Consider the following 23,106-nt stretch of genomic DNA (forward strand, 5'->3'; position numbering starts at 1 on the left):
TGGGATAATCAAACAAAAGGTTTAAAATCCGATTTACCTTAGAGTTTTCCTTAAATAATACTACTTTTTATGCTAACAGTATTATACTGCATATAAATCTAAGATGACAGTTTATCCACTCGAGTAATCTAGAAAGTGTACCGCCCATTTGCTAATTACCTGTAATAAAATGCTGCTTTTTTGAAGAACTGCTGGCAATAAAAGTAGAGGAATTTCAATGTAAAACCACATTTACTAACAGACTTATTAATATGCCAATTCTTTATTGCATTTCGTATCTCATCATATGTTTACAGGACCAAGATATTTGTATTTTGAAGTGCACTTCCCCTTTTTCGCTGTGTCTGTGTGTATGTGCATGTACATGCATTTGTCCCCGCCAGGGATAACCTTCTTAACCTTCTCCTCCCAATTCCCTTCTCTCTAAACAGGAATTGCATCTTCAACCTCTTTGTTTTCACATATACAGTTATCATAACAATACCAACAAGCCTTTGAAAAACGTCTTCCGTCCTCTCTTGCCATAAAGAGTTTCAAAGCTGGCCAGGCTTTGAAACACACCCTAAATATGGGACATTTCTGATGCTCTGGTAAAGACTTTTGCTGCAGGACTGATGGAGTAGAGAATGACCACTTGAAACTGGACCCTTTAAAACAATGATGGTTGTATTAACAAGATCAAATTAATTTGCCTCCTCCCCTCTAAATACACTGCTCATAGTGCACTTTGAGCAACTGCAGGATTAAGACAAATATTAGAAGTATTGTAATTCCTCTTCAGATTTTTAAAAGTAAGTACTCTGCCTTGACTTTTTTCTATTCAGTTACCCTCAAATTAGTATCAGCAGAGATTCAGTGATACATACCCCCTGGCCCAAGCTTAAATAAATCATACATTCAATTCATCAAGTATTCCAGTGTTCCCACAAGATGCCTCACAAGGTATCTCTTCTTTAGTGAATAAAGAGGAACTATTGCCTTATGGAACAGTCAAACACTAGCCAACTGAATCAGAAAATAAGTCCTTATAACTATCCTGGATATTAAATATACCCCAATATGGATATCTTGCTAAAACAGATTTTTTTCCCTCCTCCTTTATAAAAAAGAATGTATTCTCTCATGCCTAGATCTCATCTCCAGTTTCACCTTCAAAAGACCCAAGCAAAATAGATCATGAAGGAGCTCTACCAAAGCATTAGTAACTTTTCTGTCTCCCGACCAAAAAGGCACCTCCATGTACTGAGGCTATGCCAGGTATTCTGGGCAACAGTGCAGTGGGACAGCATCACTGGTCATGCAAAGGAGACATAGCAATAGTTCCCTCTCTGGAAACGCTGGCAGTTGGGTTCCAGTTTTGACCCTTTCCCCTTATTTTTCACAGGCAGAACTGAATGAATCTGTTTTTGTTTTGTTTTCCTTCTTAACATCCACTTTCTCTAGATCTGAGCACCGTGCCTGATCAGATAATGAATGTTTACACGCGACAGTCAGTGTTTCCAAACTGCTCCATTGTTCCCAGCAACCAGTGGTGAAGCCCCGATCCCAGTCAGGACAAGAACGCCACAGCAGAGGAAGGAAAGGTTTCCTGCCTGACAAAAGCAGTCCTGTTTAAACCAAAGATGGAGTTAACTACCCATTCAAACAGATGCACGCAAAACACCAAAGCAGATTGCCTGGCTCTGCCTTACATAATATTATGAAATCCCAGCGACCCGTATTTAATAAAACAGGATGAGATGATACCATAGTGCTGGCAACATGGCTGGCAGAGGAATGTTCACAAACTGTCCTTTATTTATTCATCCCTCCGGAAAAACATTCACTCTGCTGCCATCCTGCGATTTGCCTCCGCCTCACTGCAGTTCTTTGAACGCACTAAGTCGGTTGAGAAATTGGGGGTGAAATCTTACAGCTTGGCTGTTGAGCAGATTTGGGTCGCTTTGCTGATTAAAGAACAGTATGTATCTTATTAATAACTGTGTTTATCCTCAGTGTTAGTTTCTATCTCCAGCAGGAGCAGGTTTCTTCTTTGAATTCATGCACCGTGACACCAGTGACGCTTAGGCACTTGACAATATGGTAGATGTGAAGATCTGCTGCAGAATCTGGGGGATCTCTTTGGTATCCATGGCAATAAAAGACCGACCTGCTGGTAGCATCCTCTGCAGCCTAAGGAGCAGAATGAGGGACAAGACACAATTACCATTTCAAATTATCTTCCCTACCACAAGCCAGAGTTCCTTGAGAATGGATGTTTTTCCTTCTGAATACCTTCCCAACCCGTGCTGTTCACAATGCAATTAAAGGCTTGGGAAAGCCGCAGTGGGAGGAAACACCGAGAGCAGCTAAGTCACAGAGGCCCTTTCAGCACGACAATCAAGAGTGTTTCTAGAGATTTCTATTCATGTCCTCTTTCTGACACGCAAAAACTGTTTTGATCAAGGTACCAGTGACCCCATGAAGTATTATCACAACTGGTTTTCTGAGGCCAGCTAGAGATTTACGCTGGAAATGAGCATACTTGCTTACTTTAATAGGTTATCATGAACCAACAGCTCATTCAGTTCAGGACCCCCAGTGATTCTAAACATGCTCTTTATATTCCCTCTTTGAGGCTGTAGCAGATTAGATGGAAAGATACTTTTCTGCATTATTAGCCTGACGCACTTCTATTCACAGCTTAACCCACCTTAAAAACGCTAAACAAGATGCACGTTACAACCCCCACCTCCCTCACGGGGAGTCTGCAGGCTTGGGATTTATTTTTTCACTGATTTTTAAAGGAGTTTATGGTCCACACTGGTTCTCCAATGCTAAGTTAAATCTCACTTTTAAAGTGAGTTTTTAAAAGAGCTGCAACAGGGAATTCCCTCCTCCTTCCCCCACAGCAGTTACAGGAACGCTTTGTCTAAATTCTGCACTTCCACATACACAGAAATGCATTTCAGCGGCAGCATTGTGTGCGTTTTCCATACCCAGAGAACTAGGCAATTATAAGATCTCCTCTTACCCAGCAGGATAAGGTCAACACTTTATTTATTTATTTATTTGTTATTTCTAGAAGTAAAAGGAATTTCTGAAATTGTAATCTTTCAGAATGGGTTCTCTTCTCATGAATAACACAGTTCTGATGTACAGACCTGCAGACACAACTGATGGTGACTGTGCAGCCATATGTCTCAACCCTTTTCTGACTAAAACTGTGTACTGAGTGCCAATTCCCTTTGGGCGTTCTCTCACTCTGCTCGAGCTGGAGATTCAAACAGAAGCAGAAAAGGCACTGTTGATATTTGTGGCTATAACCAGCTTTTTACTGCATGTACTGGTCTTCAGTGGACGTGGAACTGAGGGACAACCGGGATTTTCTTCTTTTTCCCTGTGGCCAAACAATTTAAAGTGAAATTATGTTCTAGCACTGAAAATAGGTGTATTGGCTCGGACCCTCCAAAGAATTTATGTCTCTAGCACAAAAGGAGTATCTGAGTGAACTTTCTGGCAGTTTGGAAGACCATTAAACTCTGGTTTCTCCTGCTTTAATTTCTTTTTATAGGCCCACACATATTCAATCTGCATATTGGGCAATGGCAAAGGCACTAGATCTTTTTCATGATTAGGTAGTGATATTACACAGTGGGATAGTGCACATCCTTCAGTGGAAGGGGGGCTTCAGGTGCTCCCTTTGGATGTACAGAATGCTCTGAAATAGCTAGCTATAAGGGATGTCTGCAAGGACCCGTGTATCAGTCTCCTCACTGACACAAGTCAGTAGATTTAAAAAAACTAAACTGAAGGAAAAAAAAAAAGGATGAAAACTTGGACATGAGCTGGCCATGTGCACTCACAGCCCAGAAAACTAACCATATCCTGGGCTGCACCCAAAGGAGCATGACCAGCAGGTCGAGGAAGGTGATTCTGCCCCTCTGCTCTCCTCTCATGAGACCCCACCTGCAGTACTGCATTCAGCTCTGGGGATGCCAAAACAAGACGGATGTGGACCTGTTGGAGTGGGACCAGAGGAGGGCCACAAAAATGGTTAGAGAGCTGGAGCACCTCTCCTATGGAGACAGGCTGAGAGAGTCTTGGGCTTTTTCAGCCCGAAGAGAAAGGTCTGGAGAGATCTTACTGTGGTCTTTCAATATATGAAGGAAGGACAGAGAGAGACTTCTTCCCAGGGCATGTACTGACAGGACAGGAGATAATGGTTTTAAACTGAAAGAGGGTAGATTTAGATTAGATATTAGGAAGAAATTCTTCACAATGAGGGGGCTGAGGTGCTGGCACAGGGTGCCCAGAGAAGCTGTGGCTGCCCCATCCCTGGCAGTGTTCAAGGCCAGGTTGCATGGGGCTTTGAGCAACCTGGTCTAGCGTGAGGTGTCCCTGCCCATGGCAGCGGGGTTGGAACTAGATGATGTTTAAGGTCCCTTCCAACCCAAACCGTTCTGTGATTTTATGATACTATGATCAAAACCTTAGTGCAGAAGACCAGTATGGGCAAATAAATGCATAACTTCATTGCAGTAAAAGCATAGTTTAGATTTATGATGAATGAAAACAAAAAAAAGTTACATTAGGCATAAACCAAATATACTTACCTATCTGCCTGGTCTCCTAAGGATCCTATAAATATGGCAAAAGCATTGACTTGAGCATTGGTGGTCAAGACTTGAGCAAACCTTGATGGGCGAATACCATATCGCTCGAGATTTGCATCACTCAAGACGATAACAAAATACTCGTCAGCCTCTTCCTTGGCAATTTCATGAATGGCATGCTCTGTCCCTTCCAAGGTATGGTCTCCACTCATGCAGAACTGAGCATGGGCATGCATGGTCTGTGTGCATAGCATAACCAAGTGGAAATATGTAAGATGACTTTAGGAATAAACATTCATTTCAGCTGGCACAGGAGAGAGTAAATATTCAGTTATGGTATATTGTGGAAAGCTTCAGAAATGTGGACAGTACTCCAGATACTATAGAAGATGCAGCTTTTTGTATGTAATATATTTTAAGATGGGCAACATTTCTCAAAACAGATCAAACAATCAAAATCCAAGCATGGACATAATTAGGCTGGGCCTTAGGGAAGATAAAATATTTCGATCAGCTGCAGTTTGAGTAGCTACATTCCCATGTATTTAAGGAAGAAAACAGAGCTTAGTTTCCTAATACCAGCTCCTGCCTGTTTATAGTTTGCACTAGACTTCCAAACCCTAGTAGTGTCACAGTTAATATCAAATATCTGGGTGCTGACAGAAGCAGCGAAGTGTAAAAATGTTGAAACATTTTGTTTGAGCTATGAGGGTGGTGAGACACTGGCACAGGTTGCCCAGAGAAGTTGTGGATGCCCCATCCCTGGCAGTGTTCAAGGCCAGGTTCTGGCCTTTTATTTTATTTTACTCTCTTTATGTTTTGCATTCTGTGACCTACAATTTTATCTCTGCCATCACAAAATCCTTGATTATCCAGTATCACTTATCAGTAGCATTTACCTTAAGAATCTCTAATCTTTGCTTATTGTTCTTGGGAACTTTGTCACTTCCAACCAAGGCAATGTTGAAGCCATCTCCTGAATGTCCAACGATATCGTACTGCAAGAAAGAAATGCCATCAGTCATCTGGCGGTCACAAATGGCCCTTGGGTCACAATGACATGAGACAAATCAAAGGCAATTTGCTTTCAACATGAAACCTCAAATACTGTTCCCTGTTTCTGTTTATGAGCTGCATAAGGAAACTCCTTGCAATTTCTCACTGACATGAAAACATAGGAAAGAATTGCTAGATAATGAAATTAAAGACCAGTTACTTATTTCCATGGTCTGTTTTTCACATCATCCCACCAATTGCAGAGCGGTGATGCATAAGATCAAGACCTTGCCCTCTCACATTGTCCGTGTATTTTTTTAAAGGAGCAATTTTCATCCTCTCGAGTCTGACAAACAAGAAGTGCATTGTTTGAGAGTAGCTCCCACGTTTGATGGATCTTTTTTGTGACCTCATTCTGCTCTGAGAAAAAGAAGTACTACAACCCTTCTTTTTTAAAAAATCAGCACTCCTTATTTTTGAGCATAACCAGCTCAAAGTAATTGCTGAAAGTATGTAGTGAAGTGAATTCCAAGAGTCTCTGTACTGGTGTGTACATCATTCTCCTGTGAAAGATGCTGTAAAAATGACCTACAGAGCTGTAATAGATCAAAAATATCTTGTTGAACAAATAATGTAATATTGGGAAGGCCTTTGTTTTATGTAAGAAGAGTTTCATTGTCATTACATGAAAACCAAGACAAGCCAAGCTATGGCAAGGTCCTGACCTGCCCTTTGTGTTGTGGATCTGGCAGTCACCCCAGGGAGAATTCATGAGCAGGACAAAAGTGGATTTAAGAGCTGTCTACACCAAGTAATAGAGCACAGTGCACATATCCTGAGCCTGGAGAGACCTGAGCTGGCAGTTCTTCAACATGAACATGTCTGTATTTCCCCCTGATTAGCTGGCACACATCTGTCTTTAGTTGACAGTGAGCCCTTGTGCAGTATTTTGCCTTTCTGTTATCTTTTATTCAAGTACTGCCTACAGGTCCCTGCTGAGTTCACCATCCCTAATTCCCACATAATCATTTGGTAGAAGGCAGGTCTATTCCTCAAAGTCGGCTCCTGGAGACTGGAGAAATGGCATTCTTTATCGACAAAGCTCTTCTTGTTTGTTTCCATATCACTAATTTGCTTAAAAATATATCAAAAGAGAGCTATAGCAGCTGGAATAACACTTTTAAAGGTGACACCTCCTTCTGCGAAACAGTGCCACATACTACAGATTAATTTCAGCCAAGGTCAGACTATTTTATGACAGACTCACTTAACCCAGACTTCCTTACCCTAGGAAATCTTTACATAATTTAGTCCCCCACGCAATCCCGTTTCTTTCTGTATTTTCCTGTTCCTGTTCTCCTCAGCTCCTTCATTTCTAATATTTGCTACTCATCTTCATGTAAAGCTTCCAGTCTGTCACATATTTTCTCTTCAAAACCTATTTCTTATCACCAATAATGCTTCAGACTCTCTTTCTTCATGAATTTTTAGCTGGTGTTTCTGTCTTCCTCAAACCATTATCTTTCCCAGAGAAAAGCATGGCGAATGAAAATACACAGATTTTTGAGAATAATGTTGAGGTTACATTCAGGATACTTCCTAATTAATAACAAGAATAAATAAATCCAGAATGTGAACCACACACTAAGGGAGCGTGCCTGTCTATTGTTTTAAAAACCAGAGATAATTCAAATTAGAGGAATTAAATAAAGCAGTGGTTTAACGGAGCAAAAAATACCCAGCACTAATATCGTTCTTACATAATGTCAGAAATGTCCACAGATCTTCAGGGTAGGCTTTAGTTAAGAAACCCTGCATGTCCTTTGCTGAGCAGTTTTGTTTTCGGTATCACTTTTAAGTCAACAACCTAATCATGTAAAGCAAGATGCTGTCGTTCTCCTGTGTAAAAATAAAGCTGACTCCTTCATTACAAGCTCCTTCCCAGCATTTCATGGACCTTCCCACTGGGTGTCCCTGTATCAGCCATACTGAGTTCATGGGAATAGGCCAATATCATTTTAGTTCTTGGCATACACCAATAACAGACCAACCTTTCATCTCAAAAAGGCTGGTTTAAACTCAGTGTGACAGCCTGTGTAAAGGGAACTGCTGTAGCTCCTCGGTGGAACACCAGAGGTTGACCATATGGTTGGGTCCCCTTCCCATTCTTGCACAAGGTGGGATTGTACAACCCAGGTTTGGGCTGAGCGAGGCTGAAATGATTTCAGCAAACTACTGCAGCCACATAAAGGCGTTCACCTGGGAACATCATGTCCTGTCTGCTCCCTCCTCGGCTGGCTGCTTATTATTCTTCATGTGTGCCCATGCATGCACTTGAGTATGTATACTTAACAGATGTTATCTGTTTCCTCGTTTCCTTGCTGACAGTTTATTATTGTTTCTTTGCTGACAGTTTACTATGTTATTTGTGATTTAAAAAAGTGTGGTGAGGCAGCAGGGAAGAATTGGCTGTTTGCTTCATCCCAGCTGCTGCATTTTGGGTCAAGTAGGGCCTCCCAAAAAGCAGGGTGAGATCCTGCTGTGCTGTGGAAGAGAAGTGCTGCAGTCACTAGCCCTCTAGTGCTGGTCCTCACGGCCGTCTGATCCCCTTGGAAGTCAAACCAAGGACCAGGAGTAGCCAAAACCCAATGACTGTAACGTTGCTTTTGGGCAGCTTAGCTCCCCAAACTGTGAGGTTGGATGAGTACTTATGCCCCAGAGAAGGAGGAATGTAGCAGCACTGACTTGGATTGACTTAAACCAACACAGGACTGCAGCCTGGGAGACCCTCCTTGGGAGGGAGGGATGGGAGCAGGCTCAAAGCCAACCTGTAGAGGTGACAGAAGGGAGAATCTTGCCCAGGGAAATGTATGGAGTCTATGGCAATTCAGGAATACAGAGTTTGGGACAGGAGTAAAACTGGAGTGAAGAAGCCCACTCTGCAAGGGCAAAGAAGGAGGATTTAAATGTTTCACCCAGGTTTTCTTTCAGTAAATTATTACATCCTCCTGATTTGAGTTCTAATAAAATGAACCTTCAGTGATTCGATGTTATCTTGGTGTGCTCATTTTAAAGAAAAGGTGCAGACAGCTCCACAGCCCTGGCTAACCAGGAACCCCAACACATGCAGGCACACACGCATGCTTTGTCAAAAACGGTTTCCTTCCTCTGCAGTAGGTAAAGACAAGCACAGAAAAAGGGCCACTGAGAAGCAAGGCTACAATGCTTTTTTTCTCATAAATTACCTAGGAGAATTTACGTTACAAGTGAGAGAAGAGCTGTAATACAATCTTACTTGGAACTGACTCTCGGTTTGGTTTACAAAATAGATTGCAAGCATATGCTCTCAGGACAAATCCAGCAGCAAAACACACATTTGCTATAATGCAGACTTAATTGAATTAATATATTATTGCAGTACACAGTGGCTCGTTTTCCAACAGCCTCAGGTATACTGAGACAAGAACTGCTCTATTCAGAGCTGTGAGTACATTACGTGAAAACATGTCTCTCAAAATAGCATCATTCTGTTGGTTTCTTTCCTTACAGGTTAAAACAATCCCTATTCCACTGTCACATTTTGCACTGAATGGATGGTTGCTGCTGCCTAAAATGAGTAAAATGGAAGACTTTTTGTCTTCTGAAGCTGCCATGTCAGAAGGTTTAATTTCTGAAGGCATTTAAAAAGCTGAAAGAAGATGCATGCTGAATGTAAATGGCAGCGTGAATTAGACAGACCTCTGCCAGAGGGGTAGATATTTATAAATTCATCTCTTCTTTGGACAACACTGAACCTTCTTTTATTTTTCCCTGAATTTATTTCAAACCTTTTGTTTATTATTTAAAAGGAACTATTCTGCCAAGCATGTGGGACATCTCTTTTCCTAAATTAATAGTGCTGCCTCCATACTAAATTTTGCTAACAGGGAATGCTGAAATGGGCATATAAAATCTGCAATATCCCTTTAATACAGCTATAAATAACAATTCAGGCTTTTTCTACTAGTTATATAACATGCTATTTATTGAGCCACTTCTAATATTTTAAAGGCTTCATAAAATTGCTGTTGGATAATTTAGTGGACATGCCTCCTAAATCTCCCATCATGTGTGCAAATGACAGTAATCAGGGATGATATAAAACCATACGTTTTGTGTGGCAGACGTAAAACTACCTCAGATAATACAAAGAACAAATTGTCCTCTGCACATTTTCAAATAACTGGCGCATAAAATGAGATGTAAAAAAAAGATGTAAAAACTTTAATCCTGCAAAAGAACTTGCTTGTTATAACTTATACGTATGTATAAGTGATGCATCCACACATTTAAAGGGGCCAAGGGGGTCTCTGTAGGAACATTTAACCTCTATTATCAGGATAAGGCTGAGAATGTGGCTTCTATTATCTCAGTTACTCCCACTCTTTTCTTTATTAAAGCAGTTGAGAGGAAGCGTGGATGAGATGACATTGGAGGAGGGCTGTGAAACATGGCTGTTAATTTAAATGGATTTCCTGACTGTGGGATGAGCCTCTCATTTCCCCCTTGACACGGAATGATTCATCGCCTGCACTTATGGGAAATGGAAGCAGGCAGGTTGTCCTATGCAAGCATAAAACCCTGACAAATACCTGCTGGCACTTGTCTGACTTTTTATGAAGGATAACTTCATTACTGCTTCATACAGTCACGTACCCAATACTTAGCTCTTCTGTATTAGAAGGCAGGGAGAAAGTATTCTCTGCCTTCATTCAGTGCTGTAAAGACCAGTCAATCAACATCATCAGTATGACCAAGGGGTACCACACAAGGGGAAAGTTCAGCCTGGTAGGATAAAACAACCAAGGAAAAGCCCATCTGATTAATACACAACCTTATTTAGCAGAGTACTAAACCAAGCACCAGCAGAAAAGTGATCTTGAGAAAAGGCCAAGAGTTGGTTTCTGAAGTTTGCACTGCAGTTAGACAGCAGAAGGGAACTTTGCTATGTATATCCCCTTTGAATGCTTTGCTCAGCAAGCCTGATTGTCCCCCAGGTTCAACATATGTTCTACACGATACCCCTCAAATTTGCATCGCATGTGGTTGTGACCGTTGCAGATGGGGCTACAACAGGAACAGATAACAGCAGGCATATCTGAAGGCCAAAAAAGCCTATTTTTACAAAAAAAAAAACCACCAGGCAAGAAGATAAGAAAGAGAACGAAAAAAATTATGAACTGCAGATTTCTCATTGCAGAGGACACAGTTGTATGTTCTTTTCTCATTCTTCAAACAGTTCCTCTTTTAGAAATGAGAAATGTATGCTATTTTTGCAGACATACCAAAACTTCAGCTTTTTCCTGAAAAAAATTAGCAGCATCTTACAGAGTGTCAGTGTTTTACAGATTAGAATCAGTGATATTTTAAAACAATCACTGGTTCTCCTACTATCTGAAGACTTAATTACACTTGTTAGAAACCGAGGAACTGACATGAGTTCTGGTTATTGATCACATTCATGCAGGGGTAGCAACTGCCACACCAGATTAGACACCAAAAATACATGAATTTTCAACCTGGAGATTTCAGAAATGCTTTTTATTTTTATCAAAAGAATGACTCAAAGAGTCCATCAGCACATGCACAGGAGATTTCTTGTATGAGAAGACTCTGTAATGTAGTTCAAAAGAGATACTTTAGCCTAATCATTGGATCATGTCAAGAATATAGTTCAAACATGACTAGTTAATAAATGACCCTCTGCTCATTTTGGGGGAAGACTTCAGTGGCCAGTGAAACATAAGGCCACATCTCATCCTAGTCACCTCTGGTCTACTTTTGTAGATATTATGCTTTGAATGAATCAAATCCCAATGAGATGCAGAGGAAGAAAAGAACTTCTCTTCCCACAGGCAAAAGCAGCTCTTAAGTTGACAGAATTCACACTGAATCTCACCAGCCTTGAACAAAGGGACTGTTACTGCCCCCCCAAAGTTCTCTATCCAGTGGAAGGAGCTCTTAAATGGAGGAGAATTACCCTGTCCAATTGAAGATGGACTGATGTAGAAGCTGATGACAACTTTTTTCCTTGGTGTGTCACTAAAATTTCCAGCATCTTCCTCACCACTGTTGTTTTAAGTATGAAATTGACCTTACGGCTCTCTTGACTCATAGAGGTTGTAAGGATAACATTACTATTCATGTCTTAGTATCAGCAAAGAGTGGCAATGTTCACATCTAATAACTGCACATGGTTTTTGCATACGTGTTTTTATAAATGGTAAATGATTGTTAGAGAGACACATCTACTGTTACAACTAACTGCAGTTTGAGCTATTTGCCTGGCCAAATACAGGCTTTCATCTATGTGCAGGGCAAAACACTGGCCAATAGCAACTATTACCAAGCAAAATATAACAATCTGTAATAGACACAGAGGGATTTGAAAGGTAATGAAACAGAGATTTTTAAAATCCCAGAAGTGAAGACAGTTCATAATGATCTTACTAATTCTGCATGGTCTGTCTGCTTACTTCTAAATGTTATTCCTTTACCATGCACTTGAAGGTCATGTCTGGGTTCTCAGCTGTAGAGCTGCACTGGAAATAAGGACAGCTGGTTATCTACCACTGCACTACATCTTTTCTCAGTGTCATCCTTCTAAGCCACTGTCCTCTGTTGTGTAAATGTAAAATAATTCATTGTTCATAACGATAGCAGAATGGCTGTAGCAGAACCGAATGAACAACTGTGCCCTGGTCACTGCTTCCATTTCATTCAAGATTTTATCTGCTCCCTGATGTTTATCTCCTCCAAACTGAGCGGTTCTTGCATTCTTAGCCATTTCTTGAATGGGGACACTTTCATAACTTTTGTAATCTTTGTCACCCTCTCTTCTCTTTCAGCTCTACAAGAACTTTTGTGAGATAGGGGACCAAAGTTGCACATATTACTCCTGACGTGAATGCACTATGGATGTTTACAGCAGCATTCTGATGCTTTCTGCTTTATTCTGTTCTTTCGCTAATAGTTTCTAACATTCGATTAGCTTTTTGACAGCTGGTGGGCACTGAATGTTCAAAGAACCATACAATATAATTACAACATTTCTTTGCTCAGCACTAATATACAGCTGAGAGTGAGCACTAACAGATAGCTGAGATTTCTTCACTGTGTATTTAAAATCAGAATTGTTTTCTTCCATCTGCAGCACTTTACATTTAATATCACTGACGACCATCTGCCATCTTATTTCCTAGTCACCATTTATGGCCAGGCCCTTCTCCAACTTATTACAGCTGGACTTCCCTTTTTGTTTTCCCAAATAACTCCATACAACTAGCAACTTTTGTCATCTCATTACCTATGCCCTTTTACAGGTCACCCTGAATATACAAAACAACATAACAGCATGGGCTCTGGCACAAGTGCCAATACAGGTCCACCAGTGACCTTCCTTCACTTCTTCACTCCAAAAAATGACCATTACATCTGTTTTCTACATTTGCAGCAGCAGTATGTTTATCTGAAGGCTTTCCCTTTTATCTCCCAAGTACTATAATTTCTTCACAAGCATCAGGTGAGGGATCTTGTCAAATGCCTTTGGCTAAGGAGAGTCTATCAATCATCTAACCTTGCTTATCGTACATAGAGACTCTTCAAAATGCATTACTTCCCCTTTACAAAAACCATGTTTGCTATATTCCGATATATGATATTTGTCCTTGTGTCCACTACTTCCATTTTGTCCTTTGTGCATTTTGCCACAGTAATATGTTGCTCAGATATGCCTGATTTACCAAGCAACAAAAATAAATATTTTTCAATATAAGAAATCATTTTTTTGCTTTCAGGTAACCGGAAGAGAACACAAATAAGGGACAGCTCTTTTCCCGTGACAGCATATTCCTGTCCGTACTCTGGGCAGATGGAAAGGCAGGGCATCTACACATGCACTGAAGCTCATATTTACTTGTGTTCTGTAGGTTTAAAGTTTCTGCTTAAAGAAACAAATAAACTGATAAATACAGAAAAAGGCAGCAAATTTCACTAAATCAGAATCCTAAAAATCTTAGATTGAATCCTCCCCTGCTGAAGTGTGTAATGTTTCTCATCCATTCACTATTATTTTTCAGGTTGCTAGAAATTCCTTGTGGGAATGAATAATGCTCTTTGGCTAGACTGACTGCTGAAACACTTTTTCCACTGCTCCACACAGCCTATGCAATAACCACAGAGCTCCTAGCCCAGCTGTAATTACCTTGAATTTGTGCTCATAATTCTCAAAAGCTTCCATGACCATGCAGACAGCCTCCATGGAGCGTTCCAGGCGTCTATCCACCCCGTTAAAGCGGTACATGCTACCGGAAACATCTACCACCAGGCGCAAGCGTTTGGGTTTCTGCTGAGGGCTCCCAGGCTGACGGGGAAACACAGCAGAAAAAGAACTCCAATATAAATGGGAAAGCTGAACATTAGTAGTGATAAAACATTTTGTAAAGAGAATTCAATGCATTTTGCAAAGTAGGAAACTTTTATCCAGCAAACATCAATTATTTTAACAAAAAAGATCAAAATATTTCAATATTTTTTTTCTGTTTCAAACAATTTACTTGACAGATACCTCAATTCATTCCTTCTCCTCACCTTCAATGACTGGAAACAAAATACTTCAAAAATTCCACACATACTTGTCAGGAAAATACTTTTTCTGTCTCAGTTTTGATTCTTTACATTTTATTTCAGCAGAGAGACTCTCAAATTTGCTCTTTTTGCCAAGGCTCATAATTGAAATGCTTCTCCTTGGCTTACAGTATTAACAGGGACCTGGACAAGACTGTAAAAACTTGTCTGCTGAGGTTAGTAACATTCCAAAAATGCTTGAAATCTTGTTCTGATTAACTACCAGTTTCTTCTTCATTATGATGCTGAAACCATTATTTTTTTCCTGAAAACAATCCCCATCTGTTTTAGCAATTTTTGGCACAGTAACTTCAAGAGAGGTGTTTTATTTAGTGTGCAATGAGATGAGTCTTGATTCAACTATAATGCTATTGAAGAGGATCTGGCAAAAAAACCCAGTCACATTAAAACCAAATAACTAAAATATTTCTTTTACCTGTAAAGGGTTGCAAGCATTTGTGTGCTTTATGCTTTTAATTATTCTTTTAATAGACTGTGGAATTCCTGATCTCCCAAAAACAAAGGGAGAGAGAGGGCCCATTGAATACTATATTTATTTATTTTTTAATTCAAAATTAAAGGTGACCTTTTTTCCCTAATTGAACTATTTTTAAAAAGCCTTAAAACTGATACATTGAGTAAATACATTGTGAAAAAATGAGAAATGAAGATTTAATCATTTTTTCCTTGTTGATCTTTCACACAGGCAGTGCTAAGTTCCATAAACTGTTCAAAGCAACAGACGTCAGGACGAAGTAGCATAAAAACTAATACCAGGGATTCATCAGATGTGCATAGCTGACATGCACAAAGATGTTGTACACAGCTACTTAAAAAAAAATCTTGGTGTAGTTAAAAACTGCAATCTGTCATTAAGTATTACTGCTAAATATTATGGACTAGCGCCACCAGTTCTGGCCAGGTTTTGTTGGTCTGATTCAAGTGGTTTTTCTGTTGCTGACTCACATAGGCCTAACCATAATGTCCTCTAAGGAATGACTGAATTGAGCCATAGAATGGAAACTTCATTGTATTTTCATGGCTTTTCCTCACACTTTTTTCCCATTATGATTTTTCTTCTTGTAAATCAAAATATCTGTGGAAGTTGAAATTTTTTGCCTATCATGGAATATGGGACAGACATTTGTAAAACACTTTATTTATTTAAACTTCTCAGGGTATCAGGGTATTTACTGAAAAAAAAAATAAATTAGTGAGAAAATATTTTCCTTTTTCTGATAAAACCAAACAAAATATTTTCTGTTAATTGCCTTCAGCTCATTAAAATATAAATGAGAAAATAAAACTTGTTGCACTGGATTAAAACAAAGCACTGCCTAGATCAGCACCCTCTCTCAGGGACTTCCAAAGCCAGAGATGATTCTTACAGGTTTCTCACCCCTATATACTTACCCCGACACAGACATTGTACAGCCACTATGAAATCACCAAACCATTTACGCTCTTCCCCAACTTTCCATGCTACTTGTTGAACACTTACTTGTGGTTCAAGTTCTCCCCGTCGTTTATATATGGCTTTTTCTCCTGTCAGCCCATCAATGATTTTGGCATCATCTAGCTCTCCAACAGCTTGGTGTCTCAGCCATTGTCTTTCCTTACCCTTGGCCTACAACAGAAAAGAAACTTACACTCAGTGACAAGAGTGTATGTTAGACAATTTAAGACCAACTGGACATGACATACGCATACATTTTCTTTGTAATGATGTGATAATTTGGCCGAAATCAAAGAAATCCAAGCACATCTACATAGATGTCCTTTTTCTCTGAAAGAAAAATTAACACTGACAAAGAACATGTTCCCTCTGTAATTTTGTCTTTTTTAAACTTGTTTCATATGTGGGAGGTTAATTGTGGACTGCAGAAATGTTAACCTTTTTTCTTGCTAATATGCTGGAAATGCATGTAACAGGCCTGTGCAGAAATACATACAACAGAGAGACATGCATAACTGACTATTTGTTATGTGTCTCCATCCAAGCAGTGCAAGAATAAAACAGCAGGTGACTTAAAGGTAAAACCAAGTAGTGTTCATCTTAGGTAATGGTAAGTGGTTTCTTTTAAAACAACAATATTAACAATAAACTATTTTTCTGTTTTAAAATAAAAGCCTTGACAACTGTGATACTCAAGAGACCGTCCTCTAAATGCTGCTTCTGCTTTATTTAAATGGGTGCTGGTTATCTACAGCCTGACTTGATGAACATGCATTACAATCCAGGAACTGAAATATTTGTGGGACTCCTGTACATAGAAGCAAGCACTTAAGATCAAAGACTCAAGCGTTTCAATATTATAAGCAGTGTATTTAAGAATGTTCTCAAAGGATAGCTTCATCATGGTTCATAATACGTAAGATCCATCTAAAGACACTAAAGTCTGCATGTATGGGTTTCATGGTTTACTTAATTTCTGCTTAAATCTTCAGGTTGAAGTTGCTTATTTAAGTAGTAAGCCCAACAAGGAACGAAGATTTTAAATCTATATATGTATAATGCTTTTGCACTCTCAGCAAATTGCTGCTCAGCAGTTGGAGGAAAATCAAATATCCAGCAGGACACAAACTGCCTTAAACATTGGTTCTCAGGAATGAAAATCAGTTGCTTTCCGATGAGCAGGAAGTGTTGCATTACAAATCCCTGGTAAACTGCAGGCCTGGGATTTGAGAGGATGAATCTTTATAATTTTGTACAGTCTAAGCACTCAGATGATGGCTTCTTAAGGCTCAGAGAATCTATGATTTTGCTTTGGTCAAAATTTATAAGGTTTTCTTTTTGGTATGTATGGAAGAAGGAGTTCTGTCTATTGCTTTACAGTGACTCAAGACTAAATGGACTACTTTCCTATGAAAATAAGTGGGCAGAAAGAATACAAAGCCACGAGGAAATGATTTTTTGATTAATTTTACAGTATAGAATTTACAGATGTGACAAACAGGTTTTTTAGCTAGGTAGTGTCAAAAGCTTTACAGATGGGAGGCAAAACCAATGCCAATACATAGAAACCTCAGCTTTTTTGTATATCACAGAAGGTAGAAGAGGAAAAGGTTTCTTGGGCTGTAAATTCAGTTAGTTGCGCCCTCTGATAGAATTCCATGGTGCTACAGTCAACCTAGCTTTAACCCACTTTGGCAGTGGGGCATCCACGAGTTTTTTTTACCACCAGCTAGTAGTTTCTACTATTGTTAAATATTCTTGGCACGAAATTTGAAGTTCCTTCTTCCATAGGATCATAAATTCCTTTGCTGCCCAAAGAGTTGTATAATACCACAAAGAGATACCTGCAAATTCCAGGCGACCTCTACATGCTCCATCAAAGTCACAGAATCATAAAATCATAGAATGGTTTGGGTTGGAAAGGACCTTAAAGATCATCCAGTTCCAAGCCTCCTACCATGGGCAGGGACACCTTTCACTTGACCAGGTTGCTCAAGCCCTGTCTAATCTGGCCTTGAACACTGCTAGGGATGGAGCATTCACAACTTCCTTGGGCAGCCTGTTCCAGTGCCTCACCACTCACAGTAAAGAATTTCTTTCTAATACCTAAATCTCCCTTGTTTAAGCTTAAACCCATTGCCCCTTGTCCTATCACTACAGTCCCTGTGAAACAACATTCTCACTAACCATTAAAAAAAAATGCTCCTGGAGACAACATGCCACTGAGTGAGCAAAGCCTGTCTAAAATGAATCATGCACTTTCTAGGATGAATGCAGATGAGATGACTTTGCTCCTCGTCAGCCACTCTAAGGACTGGAACAGAGCTAGATCCTTAGTGCTTCCTTAGGGCTGCTGTTTTGCCAAATTTTTGTCATTTGCTTTTTCTCAGTAGGCAGGAGGGATGAACAACAGAAGATTATAAAGTTTTTTCTTCATTAAGCAAATTCTTAACTGCTTTCACTACTGTTTTCATTGAGTTTTTCACTTAATTTTGTGACCATTTGCTGTTCAAGAAACAGCAGTGTGAGACTATGAACACAGTTAAAAACATTCCAATACCTTTTGAAGCTTATGCAACAAAAGCCAGTATTTGAGTTGAAATTTTATTGGAGGAACACAGAGTTGATATTCCCTCCTAAAACAGGAAAGAATGCTGACAAAATCTGATCTAACCTCTTTCCAAAATAATGCTAAAATTATTTAGACTACTTAGTATCTGCCTCTTCCATGCAGAATTCCTAGGAATTTATTTCCTTTCTAAAAGCTAAAAAAAATTCCCTTAACCATGTGTGTTATACAATGCACATATATATTACAGAGAAGCTTCAAAGCATTTTCAATATGTAATTTTAATAAGCTTAAAAGCAGTAGAACTTTAAAAGCACAATTTTAAGAGAAAACCAGAATTATTACATATATATATTGTGCTTTGATATTTTACTACAAAGGGCATACAACCCACTACTCTTGTAATATACTGTGACCATATTAATGAAGAATATATGTATTCCTTGTGTTGCTTTTGAAATTAGAAAAATGTGCTAGATACCATATCTTATCAGCATGGCAATGGCTGATTGCAATTCACCACTGCAGTAATTCTTTTAGCAAAAGGTATCTAACCCCCCTCCCAAAATGTAACTGTGATGTCTGTAAATATCACAGAAAAAGTTGTGTATGTGAAGTGATCACATCTAAATATGCCACCCATAACGATATAGGATGGTATGAAATACTGCCAGTTGTGGTCTGCATTTATTTCTGGGAAAACATTCTGCATATGTTCCTTTAGCTGCTGAAATCAGAAAACTACTACTGACAAGGCACAGGACTTTTTGCATCATCAGCTCTGAGCCATGTTTATTATAGGACTGCTACTACTTTATTCTTGCTGCTATGACCAGACAGCTCCCACATGGTTTAAATCAGACAGAGCCCCAGCAGGCTCACTGACTCAAGCTCAGGTTTGCCCAGTTTAAATGCAGGTGCCTAAATGATGCTCAGAAGCTACAGGGACAATTGCCCTAGATTCCTCTATAATAATCAATAAAAAGAGAAATACTTTCTGGAAGGCAAGACATATAAAATCTAAGAAGGCCTTTCTGAGTGACTGACTGACCGTAATCTGGAGTTCAGACAGACAAGCTTTATTCAGGGTTTGGCCAGCATTAGGAGAGAGAAGAAAGCTCATCGTTAACCAGATTTCCTAGACTTCTGGCTTTGCTACTGAAGATAAATGACAACTTGTAATGTTTTGTTAATGTTGTTCAAAGAGCTGACAGAGAGCAGTGAGTTATGCAAAGCAAAATTAACAATGAAATTATATTCTCAGACTGTATTTATGTATTATATTCAAGGATCAGCCTATTCCTGTTGCTACTAATTTTTGCAAGCCATCCACAATTAGACCTGAATCCCAGCCTATTGATTCCGGGATGTAAAATTTTAACAAAGGAACATATTTTTTAAAAACTCCACACACCTAACAATAAAAAGGCACCTGTTGAAAAGAAAATCCAGATTAAATACACATGGACAATATATTTCCATTATGTGAATACACAGAGTTTGAAACAAAGCAAATCCAAATATTTTTAAAAAGCCAAAAACATCCTCTAATGAGAAGGTAATTTAGGATTTTCACAAAGTTAAAAACACACAGACATTTGAGCTGCAAAGTTTACTGTAACTGACTGTGCCATTGACTTCTTACTTGAGAAATGAGGAATGTCTGATTGATAGCAGAAAGAAAACAGTTTTAGCTGAGAACCAATGGTGTACATAGGACTATCCATAAAAAAAGGGACACAGAGGCATAGTCCTTCATCAGGGTTGAATGACTTACCGTTCTGAAGAAGTCAAATAAATTTTTTTTCTACTCAAAGAAATAACATGAAACGTGCTTGGACTCAGCTCCCCAACTAACAGAAAGCATTTTGCAACTAAGTAACTCCTATTATAATTTATCTTCATTTTCCTAGTGCATCTTCTAATAAAAAACCTCCCAACTCTGTACAAAAATAGATAAAGTTAAAAATTTGCTTTCAGTATTGCTCTTCTTCTATGATCTACCTTTTTCAAATTCAGTGAGTTTGTTTTTTCATTATAAAGTACATTTACTAGCTCTGTGGTTAGCTGTTACAGATTTTGCCAGTAAGTTAGCAAAGTCTCATAAAATACTGAGGCTTATAAGATTTTGCCTTGATATTAAAATGACATTTTTAACAAGGCAACAGGTTATGTCTCCTTATATTAAGATATGTTATACTTCGATTATGATTAATGTGATCTCTAAATGTAAGAATAGTGAAGGCAGACTAAAGAAAAAGACTATAAACTGAAGATTCACTTATTCATTTCACACCTAGAGTGTGCTTTCAATAGCATGTCTACCAGAAACATGGTGAAAAAATCACCTAGATATAAATGATATAGGAAATCCTGAGATTTATATCTAAATTCATAAGCCGAAAGCCTATGTCCTGAACTGAAACACATATTAGGCGCACACATCACCTAATCATGACCATCTCCATTGTTCATTACATAAGGAGCTCTCTGAGTTGAAACAATCATAATAAAACTGTCTAATGGTTCTCTATGTATACATGTGATTATAGTAGTGTTGTTGTAGTTACAAAGGCTTAAAGATATAAGTAAGGCAAACAAAAATGTTACCTTTCTTATTTGCAATACCAGGGGATTGGATGTTTTTGACCTAGGACGAGTCTATCAATCATACAAAGTAATTTCTTTTGATATTTCAGTTTATTGCATATGTAAGGAGACAGGATTAGACACAGCACAGTGCCTAACTAATAAACTAAGGTATATGTATACCAATGGTTGGTAGCCTTCAACTGAAATATTTCTGATCAGGAATATTTTATAAGGAGTAAAATTAATCTTCCTTTAATTTTAAGTGAAGATTAGAATATTCCTCCTAGAAATAATGCATTCTTAAATTTTATTTACCCCCTATATGATCACTAGTATTAATAAAACCTGTAACAACCTCAAGACAGATTACTAGAAGAAAGGCACACTAGTGGATTTGGAGATTCCACTTCAGAGATTTGGGCTATACCTCTTTTTATTAGCAAGTGTTAAAAACAAACTTAAAAAAATCATGTTTTCAGCTGCAGATGCAATAAACTACCCAACTGGAGTGGGTGTTTCTTTTAACATCTATAGCATTTGCACTTCTCAGCTAAAAAAGTCTTTTGGACAGGAGGTAACGACAAAGGCTGAGCTCTACATACCATCACATATTCTTTTAATAACATATAATATTTTCCTTCACATAATTTTGCTCCTGAGTCAGTAATCTCTGTAAGCTGTGGAATGGGAACACTGTGACTTGTAAAGATGAACACTGTGATCCACTTAAAAGCTGCCTGTGAAATAGTAATATGAGACTGTTTTTCCTATCCATGGTTATAACCCAAATCTTCTTTTAGTTCTCAAAGGTATGATCATCAGACGGCAACAGGGTATTAGCAGGATAGTATTTGGGGCCTAACGTAATGTGCTCACCATGTTCCTTTATCAGTGAATCTAAGATTACCTGCAGATTGTCCAGGATGATGCGGAGTGACTGAACTTGACGTCGGACTGCTCCAGAGAACCTTTCGTAAGTTGATGCATCATATTCGCTCATCTGAATCTCTTTCAATCTGAAGCAAAGAACAGGGAGTTAAGAACAGTTTAAGAAACTGGCATATCATCCACTTACATATGTAAACTACAAGTTTATTTACTTGATAACAGTGAAATTCTTCCCAATGTTGGGAATATCTGTGGTTTGTGTAAAAGTGTCTGCTGAGGTATAACAGTTCAAATCATCTCAGATTTTTCAAACAGATCTTTCAAATAGAAAGATCTTTCAAACTACAGATCTTTCAAACAGAAGCAATTTGCTTGTAATGGTCCATTTTGAAAGATATTTGTTAGGTGATGAATTCCTAACAACATACAATCTGGATTCATCGTAATTCAAAGGAATTTTCATATGGTAGATCCTTTTTTTCAAAAGATAAATATTCTCATCAGTCTCCTTATCCATCCAGCTATGTTTTCCTCTACCAAATCACAGTAATTTTAAGTGTGGCTTAATTCAATAAAATATGCTATGCATCCTGTCCAGAACAGTTAAATACATGCTGGTAAGCTCTGTTAAATGATAATGAACAGGGTAAAGTACTTGATAAACACAGTTAAGAAAGATAATTCTTTTTAGCTGTCTTCTTCAAATTCTCTGGGAAATGGAAGGGAAAATAAAGACTTTTACATTACCTCTGTTTAAAGGCCTTTTCACCCATCTCTCGAGCAGCTCTCTTAACCTCCTCCGGAACAGCATCCTTTTCAGCTTGAGATATTTGGTAAACCCTGTGGCCAGCATCCAGTCGATAGGGCCCACCTTTGCCACCTAACCCAGCAGTGTCTCTCCCACCTAACATAGTTGAGACAAAAAATAATTAAGAATATGCATTTTATAATAAGAATACATTTTCCTTAAAGTTTCCTTTGTCATATCTACAGATATTCCAAAAATGTTGCCAACAATCCCCAGTAGAAATATTTATTGCCAAAGATTTTCAAAACCAAACAGCTACCATGGTAAAGAAGAACTCCAATGGAATATTTACGTTTATAGTCCCTTGAGACCAGATTCGTAATGGATTCCACCTGTATGAAGGGGACTATACATCATGTAAGTCTTGCAAACTTCCTCAAAGCTCCTGGACCTTAAAGCCATTCAATCAGACTCTGCCTTCTCCCTAGAATTTGTTGGTTTACGTTGTTCCCAAGCCACTTTCCACCATCTTCACTATCATGCCCTTTTAGAAATAGGAGGCACTTCGCCTGTTCTGTGTGCCTCTTGCCTACACTAC

The 23,106-nt window shown here is 38.8% G+C and overlaps 1 protein-coding gene across 4 annotated transcripts in view; it reads right to left on the reverse strand.

Annotated features, from left to right (window-relative positions):
- Positions 1–242: 242 nt before the first annotated feature.
- VWA8 (von Willebrand factor A domain containing 8) overlaps positions 243–23,106 on the reverse strand; it is a 173,664-nt gene continuing 150,800 nt past the window's right edge. For 2 of the 4 annotated variants that reach the window (XM_030475494.1, XM_030475521.1), the window contains 8 exons: positions 22,508–22,664; positions 21,780–21,888; positions 15,757–15,882; positions 13,834–13,992; positions 5,495–5,593; positions 4,596–4,834; positions 3,144–3,253; positions 243–2,172 (listed from right to left, as the gene is read on the reverse strand). In XM_030475494.1, the coding sequence (XP_030331354.1) occupies positions 2,039–2,172; positions 3,144–3,253; positions 4,596–4,834; positions 5,495–5,593; positions 13,834–13,992; positions 15,757–15,882; positions 21,780–21,888; positions 22,508–22,664 (1,133 nt within the window). In that variant the 3' untranslated portion in view covers positions 243–2,038. The remainder of the gene's footprint in view (positions 2,173–3,143; positions 3,254–4,595; positions 4,835–5,494; positions 5,594–13,833; positions 13,993–15,756; positions 15,883–21,779; positions 21,889–22,507; positions 22,665–23,106) is intronic. The other 2 variants (XM_030475503.1, XM_030475512.1) reach the window with 2 other exon arrangements.

The sequence above is a fragment of the Strigops habroptila genome, chromosome 2 (assembly GCF_004027225.2).
Source record: "Strigops habroptila isolate Jane chromosome 2, bStrHab1.2.pri, whole genome shotgun sequence".
NCBI classification, from domain to species: Eukaryota; Metazoa; Chordata; class Aves; order Psittaciformes; family Psittacidae; genus Strigops; species Strigops habroptila.